This window comes from Hippocampus guttulatus, chromosome 19, assembly GCF_054856545.1.
Source record: "Hippocampus guttulatus isolate MCC_2025c chromosome 19, RoL_Hgut_1.0, whole genome shotgun sequence".
In the NCBI taxonomy this organism is placed as follows: Eukaryota; Metazoa; Chordata; class Actinopteri; order Syngnathiformes; family Syngnathidae; genus Hippocampus; species Hippocampus guttulatus.
In genome coordinates, this window is record NC_141279.1 from 2,627,220 (window position 1) to 2,642,172 (window position 14,953).

Below are 14,953 nucleotides of genomic sequence, written 5' to 3' on the forward strand. Positions count from 1 at the left end.
GTGAAGAAGCAAGATGTTATTTAATGAAGTTTGTTTAATTAGCATTTATCTGAGAAGGCAAGGCAAAAAAAAAACAAAACAAAAAAACAAGATATAGAACTCACTCATCATTTTTAAATTAACATTGAAAATTGAGAACGGTGGCAGCGGGGGGGGGGGGGGAGATAACCTTTTCTGAAAACAGAATAAAATGCCATTGTGTGCATACGAATGATAAAAAAAAAAAAAAATCTGACAGCGAAGTACAAATTGGCTGTACCTGTTTGTAACCATTTGAATGACTTTGCACCATTATACCTTTAATGAGGTTTGTGTTGCCACTGAGCCACAAGAGCTCTCATTTAACCCCGCCAAAGATGGGCTAAGGAGCTTATAATGTCAAGTTGGCTTTTCGCAGGGCTCCCTGGGGGGGCAGCGGCCTCATCTAAAACCGTATGCCACAATTACGACTTCTCTTCCTTTCTTATGTGTTGTCCCGCTCCTGAAGATTTTTTTTTTTTTTAACCCAAGATCGTGTTTGTTAATGAGAGTCGCTATGCTCCACATCCCAAATTACCTTTCACAGGATGGCTCTGTGGCGTTCATTTGCCGAAAAAATGATAGATTGCCTCCAAAATATTTAAGTCCTAATGAGGGTGTTCTGCTGACTGGTTAATTGTTTATTTTTTATTTTTGCCTAGCAGGGGGTAATTACAAGTGCCAGTGGACAGCTAATCGCTATACGCAGCCTTGTAATTGGATCTTTTTTGGGGAATATTTTGAGAGTGGGTCGCATTTTCCCCTGAGGCGCACACGAGTGTGGGCAATAGAAGGTCACCGGTGACTCACACAGGCCAAATATCCGCCAGTAAAATCTCCTCCATTCCAAACTGATTTTTGTCCAGCATATTCAGGTCCATTCTTAAAAAGGCCACGCATCACATGCACTTCTGTCAAAGGTGAATTTTTTTTTTTTTTTTGGAGGGGGCGGGGGGGACGATGGAACGAGTAATAAATCCAAATGCTCACAAGAAGCAGAAGCGAAATTAGTGAATAACAACGGCGCAAAAATAACTTTAATCACCACGGTAGGAAATGCCGTCATAAAGAGAGCAATTAAGCAGCACGATCTGCAAACCTCACAGCTCACCTGCTGTGATTGAAGATAGGTAATGAATGTCTTTGTCATTAGTATACGCCACGGTAGAGCAGTAGAAGCACCTCATTAATGACTCGGCAGCGAGGTGAAAGTGGGTCACCATGCAAACTTGACATTCGGAAATCGTCACACAAGTGTACCAATAACAGCAAAAGCCCCGTGATGGAGGGTGAAGAAGGATGAAGCAAAAAAAAAAAAAAAAGTTTCGCTATTGATTTTGTTCTTGGAAAAGTTGATGTCGCTCTCTTGTGAAATTGTTTTCGCCTGCAGGAAGACATGAAACAAGTTTGGGATAGAGCTTTATTCCACAGTGAATATGTTGTGGATTAAAAACATTACTGGCCAAACGTTTTTTCTATATAAATATTAATTGAATCCATAATGACTCTGTGGCTAGTTTAAAAGAAGCAGACTGTATTGCAGATGTGGTCAACCTAAGCCCCCTGACTTACTTTCTTGCTGGAATTGACACACCAAGGTTTAGGTTGCAGAGTTTGGCAGACGTTTGATATCAGCATTCCAAAGGGAAACTGGCTAATCTGGCCCCGGCCGTTCCCATCTTGCATCTGGATAGCGATTAATAGGAAATTGATTAGCTCTGCCTTTGACACGCCCTTCGGTATGAATGTCATATATTGACTTGAACCTCAAGCATCTACAACCGCATCCGATAATATTGGACATTTAAAAAAAAAAAAAAAAGAAGAGCCTGACAACATGCAGCATGATTCAGCAATAATGCAGTTGATGAAAAATGTTTGATGTTTCTGTTTCTTTTAGTCTGACCTGACCAAACAGCAGAATGGTTTCAAGATCACTCTGAAGACGTTGGAGGATAACCTGCTCTCTCGCTTGTCCTCGGCTTCAGGGAACTTCCTGGGTGACACCGCGCTCGTAGAAAACCTGGAGACGACCAAACGCACCGCCGCCGATATTGTGGAAAAAGTGAAGTTGCTTTCAAATTTTATTTTATTTAATTTGCTGGGCATGGGAGTTGTATGATGACATAACTCGATTTTGATTCCCAAGCATAAATTCACAGACATTTCTATGTGGTTAAAAAAAACAAAACAAAAAAAAAAACAAATGTTGGACTCATTATCACTTTTTGTGAGATCGTTTTTGGCCGAAAATGTGAAATTAGAAAAGCTTCTACGGAATGTTTTTCTTGATTTTTCAGGTTTGCATAAATTCATCTTGCTATCCTCTAAAACACAGGTGTCAAACTCAAGGCCCGGGGGCCAGATCTGGCCCGCCATGTCATTTTATGTGGCCCGTGAAAGCAGATCATGTGTGTCAACTTCCGTGATCATTTCTTAAATTTGTACCAGAATGTCAAATTGTCAGGTGTAATAAATAAAATCGACATTTTGCGATAACTTTTCTGACCCTGTTGACACGCACTTGAACAATAAGTGAACAAACGACAAACATATGATTGACTGATTTCAAAACTAGTAATCCATCAATTTGTTGTGTACAAATCACAATACTATGTAATGATTAAACATGAATTCGGCCCTCTGAGGGAAGACGTAACTTCAAAGTGGCCCTGCGACAAAAATGAGTTTGACACCCTTGCTCTGAAACTGGAATGCGCGCAAAAATGTGTTGATTAAAGCTTTTTTTTTGATGGGGTGTGATTTTTGTTTTATTGTAGGTAAAAGAATCGAAGGTGACAGAAGGCAAAATCAATGAGGCTCGGGAGCACTACAGAGCGGCAGCAGCGCGGGCTTCGTTATTATACTTCATAATGAACGACCTCAATAAAATCCACCCCATGTACCAGTTCTCTCTCAAGGTAGCCCATCTATTGACCAGCCATGTTCCCACACCCCTCAAGGGCCCTCCTGTGAGATCCTTCTTCACACTCACTCCTCTGCTCCTGCCCCCACCCGCCTGCCCCACCTCCCTCCTTCCATTTGCTCACCGTGTTTTATGCTCTTTGCCCTGGTTTATTGTGTTTGTGGCTCCCTAATGTGGTTATGTAGAGCTTAACGTCTTTCATATTGTCAGCCGGCAAGCTCGAAGAAGAGGCGGTCTGAGATATGTTTTGCAATCACCCTCAACTCTCACCAGTACAGTTGCTGCGTCCCTGCTCCGGTCTAGTTTTCAAACTTAATCAAATAAAAACACACTTTTGAGTCTGTAATGACAACTTGTATGAGAGGAAAAGACTTTATGATGCGAGTTTATCACACCAGGTTAGGTCAAAGTATATCGTTGCTAAATTGATAGAAATGACTGTCAAGTACGGAATCCCAATTCCGAAGTCTCGGCAATTGAAGTTTATGCTTGAAAAAAAAAAAATCTCAATGACTCCATACTTGTAAAGTCGCTCACATGAAATGAAATCAGGCCACTGTCATTGGATACACATACCAATCCACAAAGGCCATGTTAAAAATATTTTCTTCTGCAAGCAAAACGAGATTTTGAAGAAGCACAGCGCGGCATAAATTTAGTTTGTCAACTCTGAACACACGCCGTGATCATGTAGTGGTCAGTCCCCCGCGTTGTGGCTTAAACAATCCTGGTTCGAATACTGATCATGGTATGTCCAAAGACAAGACTTCTGGCAGCCGAGTGGCCCAGTCGACCTCAGAGGTCGTGGGTTCGATCCCGGCTCCAGCCTTCCTGCATGGAGTTTGCATGTTCTCGCCAGGCCTCCGTGGGTTTTCTCCGTGTACTCCGGTTTTCTCCCACATTCTGAAAACATGCATGGCAGGCTGATTGAACACCCAAAATTGTCCCTAGGTGTGAGTGTGTCCCCCGCCAACTGCCCGAAGACGGCTGGGATGGGCTCCAGCACCCCAGCGACTCTTGTGAGGATAAAACAGATTGGAAAATGAATGAATGAATGAACTCCGAACACATGCGTAAATGAATGAAATGAATACCTCTCAGACAATGTCAAGCCAGCGTGTACCTTTTTCTGGATGTTCAGGAATCTTTTCCATATTTTGATACAGTTCTTGCATTGTCCTCATGAATGGACTCGACTGTCTTGATCCAACCTCCGTAGGTACTTTATATTTATTTCACTGCAATTAATGGCTAATGGGGAGAGTTTGGTTCATGCCAAACGTCTTGATTCAATTCTATGATCCATGGCTCATTCTATTTGATTGATTTTAAATGCATTAGTTATATTGAATAAAAGTTTTTTGGGGAAAAAAAAGTAACTTGATCCGTCAGCATTGTCTCATGAAGAATGTTGATTATGCCTGCCCCTGTGCCTCTGCAGGCTTTCAGCGCGGTCTTTCAGAAGGCAGTTGTGAAGGCTGAACCCGGCGATGATCTGAAGCAGCGGGTGTCCAACTTAATTGAGAACATCACTTCTTCAGTCTTCCAGTACACCACCAGAGGCCTGTTTGAGTGTGACAAACTCACGTACATTGCCCAGCTTGCCTTCCAGGTAAGCAAAAGGCTGGTTTCATCTCGACTTGCTTGAATGCTCTGAATACCTGAATCAACCAGCTGCGTGTGCTTCAAAGCACTGCGCAAGATTTCAAATTTTCTTTGTCATATCTGCAGATTCTAACAATGAACAAAGAAATAAACCCTGCTGAGCTGGATTTCCTTCTGCGATACCCTGTCCAACCCGCCGAAACATCACCGGTGGAGTTTCTTTCCAGTCATTCCTGGGGAGGAATCAAGGTACCAAAATATAGAAAAAGATACAGTACTTAGTTGTATATTCATTTGTGTGGCCCATGTAGACTTAATTGATATTAATCATATCATAGTAGGGTGGCCCGGTGGTCCAGTGGTTAGCGCCGTTGACCTCACAGTGCAGAGGTACCGGGTTCAATTCCAGCTCCGGCCTCCCTCTGTAGAGTTTGAATGTTCTCCCCGTGCTTGCGTGGGTTTTCTCCGGGTACTCCGGTTTCCTCCAACATTCCAAAAATATGCATGACAGGCTGACTGAACACTCTAAATTGTCCCTCGGTGTGAGCGCAGATGATCTCGTCTCTCTGTGCCCTGCGATTGGCTGGCAACCAATTCAGGGTGTCCCCCGTCTACTGCCCGAATACGACTGGGATAGGCTCCAGCACACCCGCGACTCTTGTGAGGATCATCTTCTTCTCGAGTCACTACATATCATCAGATGGTTCCAGTCCATTGTTGGATGCATTGTCTGGCATTCGGGGTGAGATCAGCTAGGTCCTCTTGGGTGCAAGATGTCGGGAGGAGTGGGCTCGTGAGGATAAAGCGGATGGATGGATGGATGGATTATCATAGTAACTATTTTTGTGTTGCAAAAGACTATTGTTAAGTTGGTTACATTTTATACATGTACGTATGTGCATTGTAGATTGATAAATATTTGTAAGAAAAACAAATCATTGTTTTCTCTTTCTATTTACATCACATACCAACTTCATTGGGAGTGGGCTTTCTATTGAACAATCTGGCACAGTCACTCTCCGTTTTGCAGCTGAGGTTCCTATCATTTCTGTAAGTGTACGGGGGACGTAATTATTTTTTCTTCATATCATCTTAACCGCTGCTCTGACAGCCCGTGTTTCACCTGGGCTCATCTTTGCGGCCCCGTGTCACTCTGAATTATCATTGCACATTGGATGACACATGAACAAAACCCGAACCTCCCCCAAAAAAGCCTCTGTAAAGAACAGGCGTTTGCTAATTCAGCCCTAAAGAGCAGAGGTTGTCCGTCTTGTCACATTTGTTTAGCAGCAAACTTAATGAAATGGCAGCACGCATCTTTAGCCTTTTACACTAATGAATTTTTCAATCTCGACTCCACGGATAGTATCTTAAGCTAAAGTCCACTTACGGGGTTTGGAGACAGCTTTTCCTGAACTGCACTAATGCCGAGGACTAAGTGATGGAATTCTCTCTTGAACTTGATACTTTGATTGTTTAGTGCTCCTGATGATATTAGTGGGCAATGAACCCCTTGAGAACCTTCAAGGCTGAGTTTTCAGTCCCCTTTCCTGTTGCAAATCCATCTTATGCCATTTCCTTTCCAACCTTTACCTCTTATTTTACTCTATTAAAAGTCCAGAGTGGTGTATGACCTTACTACGCAACAATGAACATACCCATGCTGATAATTGGACTAAATTTGAGGGGTTTTTTTCTCCCTTTGCGATTAAATGCATTTTAGGCCCAAAGATAATCTCGAGCAATTATCCAGGGGTGTGGAGTTTATTTAACAGTGGTTCTTTTTGTCTTTCTTTTCCCCCTCCTGGATTTGTTACAAAGCGGTTGAAGCTAATCATTGGAAATGTTAATCCATCCATCCATCCATTTTCCGATCAGCTTATCCTCACAAGGGTCGCGGCGGTGTTGGAGCCTATCCAGCTGTCTTCGGGCAGTAGGCCGGGGACACCCTGAACCGGTGTCCAGCCAATCGCAGGGCACACAGAGACAAACAAGCATCCACGCTCACGCTCACACCTAGGGACAATTTAGAGTGTTCAATCAGCCTGCCACCCATGTTTTTGGAATGTGGGAAGAAACCGGAGTACCCGGAGAAAACCCACGCAGGCTTGGGGTGAACATGCAAACTCCACATAGGGAGGCCGGAGTTGGAATTGAACTTTAGGCTATTAATGTGAATTGTTTCTATTCATTGTGAGATTCCACCAATCCTTACGCGTGTGAACAAATCTGGTTTGTGACTCCTTGATTGTGACATGACTCGGAAAATTTGCCAATAAGATGCCTGAAAGTTACGCTTTTCGCGGACACGAAGAGAAGAGCAAAAGGTTGAATGTTCATATAACATGTCAGTCCAGTCCAGACTGCACTGTGAAGCATGAAGTGTCGAAACATGTTTAACATTTGTTTTTCCTCTCCATTCCTTCCATCAAATAACAGTCGCTGTGCTTAATGGACGAGTTCAGGAACCTCGACCGAGACATCGAAGGCTCGGCCAAACGCTGGAAGAAGTTTGTGGAGTCTGAGTGTCCGGAAAAAGAGAAATTCCCACAAGAGTGGAAGAATAAAACCTCTCTCCAGAGACTGTGCATAATGAGGGCCCTGAGGCCTGACCGGATGACATACGCCGTGAGGTGAGAGGTGCAATGATCACTTGGCCTTTTCTCTCTGATCTGCGATGCTTTGACTGACCCGTGTTATTTGTTAAAATGCTAAACATTTAACATCTTGAACGTTGCCTCAAGGTTTTAACTTTGCTAGCCCTTCTCACTTTTGACTGCCAACCCATTTGCCTGATGCACAATAATAGCTTCAGCAGCACATCTTAAAGTCTTAATCGATGAACCTCACAAAGCGATCAAATGCATTAATTGTACAGTCTACAGCAGGGGTGTCAAACTCATTTTTGTCACGGGCCACATTTTAATTACTGTTTCCCTTGGAGGGCCGTTATGACTGAAACCAAATAAAAAAAGCTAATAACAGTTTACTCAACTTTAGTTTAAGTTACTGTCATGAGGGGTTTGGTTCCAAGGAAATGCTTACAATATGTCTCTTATTTATGATTTATGAAAATTTTAAATTTTGGTAGAGATTTTAGCAAGCATCATGGAAGTTGACATTTTTAATTTGCTTTTGCGGCCCGCATAAAATGATGTGGCAGATCAGGTCTGGCCCCCGGGCTTTGGGTTAAGTAATACAAAATAAGCATTAGTGCAGTACATAAATGTAAAAAGGTACAATAAAATATACAGTACTATGACATATTCTGCTTCTTGGGTCATCCTGTGTCACATTGGACACCAAAAAAAATATGTATGCAATGCATAATGTAATGATGGGTTTGGTCACAAGAAAATGCTGACAATATTTCGCTTATTTGACATGTTTCATTTGCTTTCGCGGGCTACATAAAATAATGTGGTGGGCCAGATGTGGCCCCCAGGCCTTGAGTTTGACACCTGTGATTTAGAGCCAAAATTGGAGGTGGTGCTCACTGGCGAGCAGGTAGTGGCCAGGCCTGCAACCATGGGGACCAGCTGAGCTCCCCTTCCAATGGGGTAACCACTTTGGAGGGGCCAAAGCGGTCAGGTGCTCTGTGAGCCGAGCGGCGGCCAAAAGCGGTCCAATTCCCGCTGACAGAGACTAGGGACATGGAATGTCACCACTCTGACAACTGCCCTCAGTTTGTCAGTCCGTGCCCCCCCCCGAAAAAAAAAAAAAAAAGAATGGAAAAAACCCGTCATTATCCAAAAGGTGAAAAATCCTAAATCATTCAAATGATACATTGTACGGTGGCTGCCCAAACACACACAACTCACATATATTTCCCATACATGTATTTGATGTGAAGCAAACAATAATAATAAATTGCAATGTTGAAATTGTTTCCCAGATGTCGGACGAGGGGGGGGGGGGGGGGATGCTAATGGTGATGAGAGTTTAAGATTGCGGTTTACCTTTAAATATCTGTCCCTCCATACGATCCGATTCTTTGAAGACACCTGTCAAAGATACCAAAATGTGCTGCTGATAGCATAGTCCCATTCTCCCCCCCCCCCCCCGCAGAGACTTTGTGGAGGAGAAACTAGGGGGCAAGTATGTGATTGGCAGATCTCCGGACTTTGCGGTGTCCTTTGAAGAAACAAGTCCGACGACGCCCATGTTCTTCATCCTCTCTCCTGGAGTCGATCCTTTGAAGGATGTAGAGAAACACGGTAACACTCACGCTGTTTTATCTTTAATAAGCCATAAAATTCCTCCTCGCGGCGTAGGGGGGCTTTATCAGAGCATACATACTGTGACCACAGCTGTCATTCCTTCATATTGTGGAAAAAAAAAAAAACGTGAGATTTTTACGAAGCAGACTATTGAAGTTGAAGTGCGGGCGTAGCTGCTCGCTAGTCTTGATTGCAACTCCATCAGATTATCGTCGAGAACAGCGGTTGTTCCATCACATCTGCCCTGTGTCTTCTCTTTTTTATTAACCATCACGGTGGAAAAGACTGGGTAGATTGAGGGGATTATACGAAAGGTCACCTATTTATGAGATGACACCAACGCTGAAAGAGGGCCGGCAGATAAGTAAATGCCAGTTATTTTACAGTTCTGAATGATGTGGATGTCCTTTTTTGTTGGGGGGGGGGGGCTGACATAGTACGGAAAGTCTCGTAATGGTCTTCTGAATTGGCTACCCAATAATTTAGTCTGGATATTTTTAATGCCAGCTTCACGGAGTGTTCACAATGCACACTAATGAACCCTTAGCCCCAAAAGTAGCCCCCCTTACGTCTGCTAATATTTGTATGACACAAATTCAACACGTTGATGACCGGCCATTGCGATTGGATTTGACTTTCTTGGTTCAAAGCCCGCACTGTTAAACAAACAAATCCATATCAGATTGAATCAGCTCGAGATGAAGCAAACAGACCTTGAACCTTGATGAAATCCTTTGCTAATATGATAACGGGGACGGATTTCTCCCGGAACTCATCTTTGAGGGGTGTGCTAATTGAATATCAGCAGACCTCATGCTGAGTGGATCAAAGCTGAAAGTTCTCATATCATCTCGATAGAGAGAGCACAGTGGTTGTAACAGTCGCTGAACGACACGCCGCCATGGCGTGTGTGTGTGTGTGTGTGTGTGTGTGTTTTTAATTTTTATTACAGCTACCGACGGCTTTAATCATTGCAGTTTTCATTTGGAATATACTGGCACTGATTAAATGATTTTGGCCTCAGTAGGGGGGGAGGAGGGTGGGGGGGGGGGAGCCTTGCTATCTGTCTGCCGGTTAGGTTCAACGTTGTAATGCCACAAAACTAATTGTCTTGTTCAATCTCTGCGACACAGGTAAGAAGCCATTTACTTTCTCCTTAAATTAAAGTTTTTAATGTCTTACTGGGAGTTAGATGAGAAGCTCAATTTCACTGCCATGTTGGTGCGGTGATTGTCAGCACAGCGCTCGCACCTTTAACGAGAAGCGAATGTAGGGATGATTATTTATAAAGTTTCTTACTACTTTTTTTTTTAATGACGCTTTTTTTTTTGTTGGGATGATAGCAGCAAGTTGCTTAACGTGCACATTGGATGAGTGGGTCTCAGCACCAAATATACATGTCGCTACATGTTTATTTCAGGAAGGAAGCTTGGTTTCACCTTTGACAACAAGAACTTCCACAATGTGTCTCTGGGTCAAGGTCAAGAGGCCCTGGCTGAACAAGTCCTTGACTTGGCAGCGAAGAATGGCCATTGGATCATACTGCAGGTACATTAGAACCATCCTATAGTCAACATGGAAATTAAACAAACCGTCTCGTTTAAAGTGACTCCATCTATCACCTCACTGAGTCGTCTCCAGAGCTGCCAACTGTTACTGATTGTCCGTATGCGAAATCACTTCATGCGAACTCATTACGCCTGTAAGACTGTTTTCCAATTAACCTTGTTCACCCACGGAATGTTCCAAAACCTTTTTTTAGCATTCTTCCCTTTTGTTGCCTCCGTCCCAGTTTTTTGGGGGGGTTTTGGCAATGTGTTTCAGGCATGATATTCAAAATGAGAGAATATTTTGAGAGAAACAATCATGCTCATCAATTTGATTAGATTTTGTTTGTATTCAATTGGTCGAAAAGAATTTGTGAATAATTGCATAGCGGCCCGCTCGTCGACTGGTGAACAGGTCGGCCTCACAGTGTAGAGGTGCAGGGTTCGATTCCGGCTCCGGCCTTCCTGAATGGAGTTTGCATGTTCTCCCCGTGCCTGTGTGGGTTTTCTCCGGGTAATCCAGTTTCCTCTCACGTTCCAAAAACATGCGTGGCACATTAATGGAACACTGTAAGTTGTCCCAAGGTGTGAGTGTGAGCGCGGATGGTTGTTCTTCTATGTGTGCCCTGCGATTGGCTGGCAACTGGTTCAGGGTGTCCCCCGCCGACTGCCCGAAGACACCTGGGATAGGCTCCAGCACACGCGACCCTTGTGAGGAGAAGTGGATCAGAAAATGGATGGATGGGTACAGTTTCAATAAGCCTGCCATGCATGTTTTTGGAATGTGGGAGGAAACTGGAGTACCCGGAGAAAAGCCATGCAGGCCCAGGGAGAGCATACAAACGCCACACAGGAAGGCCAGAGCTGGAATTAAACCCTGCACCTCTGCACTATGAGGTTGACGCGCTCACAATTGGACCACCGGGCCGCTATACATATGTGTACGTAAGGTCGAAGATTTTCTGTCATATTCGTTCACTGCTAATGACATGTATTATCTTATTGAATTGCGAGGCACATATGATACCATTGCCTTTGTCCCTGGTTCATCTGCATGTAAAAGTGAATAAAATTCTCTCTGGGAATTCTCTTCCTGGAAGAGCCCTGGCATTCAATAACAATTCAATTGCACAATATCTACAGCCGCAGTATCTGTTCCCCTCTTATCGGAGGGGGTAAGGCTCACGTTTGCATTTTAAGTGAAAACCTTGGTGGAATTATAATGAGAAATATCGATGGACTTTAAAAAAATAGAAAAACGCATGCCGGGCTCTTCTCCCCCCCCCCACACACACACACTTTTCTTTTAATACTGTATGCATTTATATGCCCGGATGGTAGACAAGGAGGAAAAAAAAATGGGATGTCCCGACTCTCCACTCAATAAGGATAGCACAGACGAGTGATTGTTTTAATTACCTTTGCATAAGAATTAAGATCAATAGGCTTAAAAAGGGATTGTCCCCCTGGCAACAAACCACCCACTCCCTTTATCATCATCTATCTGTCTGCCTGCTGAGAGCGAGATCCAAGGCACTGGCTATCAGAGAAAGAAAAACATTGGGGGTGTCATTATCTCACTTATTCTACCAGTTGTATCTCCTGATATTAGATTCACCCCCCCCCCCCTCTCCCCAAACATCCTGTATTTCTCTTCCTACACCCACATCCCCATCATTTCGCCTTGTAACTCTATGATGACTTTGATTCTGTACTTCTAATTAAATACAGATCCATTCCCGACCATCTTACCAGTCCCCACCTGTCTCTCATCTCGCGCTTCACTTTTTCTCACCTGCTGCCAGGCACAGGTCCATCAGGGCAGTGCTGGGTCAGTGGTTGGTTACCCTTCAACATTTGAGTAATTATACCGCAGAAGGCCAACTCCTCCTTCAACATTTGAGTAATTATACCGCAGAAGGCCAACTCCTGCCGAGATGGGCCAAAGAGACGCAGAAGCCTTGAAAGCAACCCCCTTGAGGGACAGGGGGCTGTGGTAGGAGGTGATGGGGAGACAATCAGTCCAGCAGATTGGAGCTGAATATCCCACACAGGCCAGCTGGTGGGAATCAACTGGCATCAATTGGCCAGATTTATTTTTTTTTGTTAAATCCACCGCATTAGCGGGTAGTATCAGAAAGAGGTGGTGATAATAAAAAAATAAAAATCATAATTTGACAAGGGCGGCCTGGTGATCCAGTGATTAGTGCGTCGACCTCACAGTGCAGCGGCACCAGGTTCAATACCAGCTCTGGCCTTCCTGTGTGGCGTTTACATGTTTTTTTTTTTTTTTAAATCATCGTAGTTTGAACTTTAAATTAAAGGCGATTGTGCTGTTTTCTAAATGTCTAAACATAATTGAATTTGGACGACGCCGCCAGTCATTCTGACAGCCCTTGCAACCGGGCCCGCAATCCAGTTTGCCCTGTCCAGCGCTCATATCGAACGGCTGCGTCCTCCATACCGGAGCTCAGCTGTGCACTTGGCAAATGGGTCAGCTGCATTCATTCACTTTTGCCATTGTGCGCTCTTCGCTTGCGTGATGAGCAGTTGGAACCACCGTTTTTGCCTTCCCTCTCGGCTTTGCATCGGATAGCAATGTATCAAAACGGCTTGCCAGCTGTGGCTGCTGATGGAATTTAAAGATTCATTTTATGTAAATAGAGATGCCTGTTTGATGCAACATTGAAACTCATTCAGTATCAGCCAATTCTGGACCAAGTCTGAAAAGACGTTTTTAAACGTCTTTGGGAGTGAATGAGTTAAGAGGAGGCAAGAACTAAAGTCTACCTGAACTTTCCCTCCATTTGAAAGCCCTGAAACAAGAGGCCTGCTCCTCTTTTGTGTTCTGTTTGTTAGTCGGTGCCGCAAGTGCATCCGTCTTTCTTCACTTGTACACTCTGTAGCCAGGGGATGAACGGTTTCATTACCGTTACAAATTGTCAGGCCCTCTCTCACTTCTTCGGTCGACATCTTTATTGCTTGACTAGTTACATGCCAAAAGGAAGGGCTGGTACTCAAGCCTGATGAAAAATCGCTCGAATTTAGACTTCTAATTTGTATCCCCATTCATTATTCTTTAGAGCACCAAGAGAAAAACGTACTGATCACTTTGTCTCCTCCAGCTATTGTCTTTGACGCCCCCCCCTTCACTTTTTCTCTCATAATATCCTTGAACTTTACACTAGCCCCCTTTTGTTAAATGTCTCCCAAAAAATCTGACAAACTGACATTCCTCTCTATCGTGTCCCCTCGCCTGGAAAAAGGGCTAACTTCAGCCATCATAAGGAAGATTAAATATGAAGAGCAAATGGAAATGAGAAAGTAAAGAGGCTTATGAATTAATGACTGGAGTTATTAGTGCTGTAATTAGATTTAGGGAATGGGCAGTGCTGCATGGTTAAATGTGTTGGGAGGTTGGTGTGGGGGGCACGGCTGACTGCTTATCATTCACTGGATGTCCTGTAAGTGTCAAGACAGTTGAGATGGAAAATTGAGCTCATCCGAGCTTGTGTGATCATACAAGTCAGCTCCGTTGCCCGGGCTGCACTCACCAGATGAATTTGCAGAAAAGTCAGGCTGAAGTATCAAGCGAGAGCGGTTGCTTAATGTTAGCATCTCGAAAATTGGTTTCAAGTGCTGTGTACCGTTTAATTTAGTGCCACTTCAAAGTCAGGGTGATAGGGGGGACGATACCAAATTTAATTCCTCCTTTTTGTTCGTTGTCGTGACAAATATAAATTGTATGGGCAGTTTCACAACCAAGAAGCGCAAGTTATTTTGTGTGTGTGTGTGTGTGTGTGGGGGGGGGGGGTTGTTGTTGTTGTTTTCAATTGTTTTCAAGCCTGAAGTCTTTCATATCGCAATTTTGCTTTTTAAACTGCTGTCTTGTTCCATGTAGAATATCCACCTGGTGGCTCGCTGGCTGGGTACTCTGGAAAAACTTCTCGAGCAGCGAGCGGAAGGAAGCCATGAGAATTTCAGGGTTTTTGTCAGTGCGGAGCCGTCCTCCACCCCTGAGGGACACATCATTCCACAGGGCATCCTGGAGAACTCCATCAAGATCACCAATGAGCCACCGACCGGCATGCATGCCAACTTGCACAAAGCTCTGGACAACTTCAACCAGGTAAAGATAAGAAACCCTTGGAGGGAAGAAAGTCGAAAAACATGAAAGTATTTGCATGCACAAAATAAATTAAAACCTTCCCGAAGATTCAAATCATCCAGTCGCTTCAGTCAGTGGGTTGTTGCGATGTGTTTGACAACACGTCAAGCGGAGACGCGGTGTTGTCCAGTGTTCGCGCTGTTCACTTGTCATCTCACCAATCTCCTCATAAACGACCCGCCGGGGAAAACAATCCCGCCGCTTGAGTGAGAACGTCTCCGCACAATTGCAGCGTATTAATATAACGTACATATGAAGTGTCGATGGCTAGTACTTGAGGTGTCCAGGGCCGTTGCTAGAGGCTAAAGTACAAACTCCACTCTTCGTATGTAATGTATTTTCCACATTATAAGGGGCTCCTAAAAGCATTATATTTCCTCAAAAACAGTGTGCCTTATAATCCGATGCGCCTTATATGTATGGATCAATATTCCGATTTTTTTTTTTTGGGACATAACTTTTTTAATCT

At 43.9% G+C, this 14,953-nt stretch overlaps 1 protein-coding gene across 1 annotated transcript in view; it reads left to right on the plus strand.

Moving 5' to 3' along the window:
• Positions 1-14,953, plus strand: part of dnah9 (dynein, axonemal, heavy chain 9) — a 109,851-nt gene that overhangs the window by 81,788 nt on the left and 13,110 nt on the right. Inside the window, exons 64-71 of the mRNA XM_086138349.1 lie at positions 1,919-2,083; positions 2,799-2,939; positions 4,386-4,556; positions 4,676-4,798; positions 6,989-7,182; positions 8,618-8,766; positions 10,190-10,317; positions 14,218-14,445. Coding sequence (XP_085994475.1) covers positions 1,919-2,083; positions 2,799-2,939; positions 4,386-4,556; positions 4,676-4,798; positions 6,989-7,182; positions 8,618-8,766; positions 10,190-10,317; positions 14,218-14,445 — 1,299 coding nt within the window. The remainder of the gene's footprint in view (positions 1-1,918; positions 2,084-2,798; positions 2,940-4,385; positions 4,557-4,675; positions 4,799-6,988; positions 7,183-8,617; positions 8,767-10,189; positions 10,318-14,217; positions 14,446-14,953) is intronic.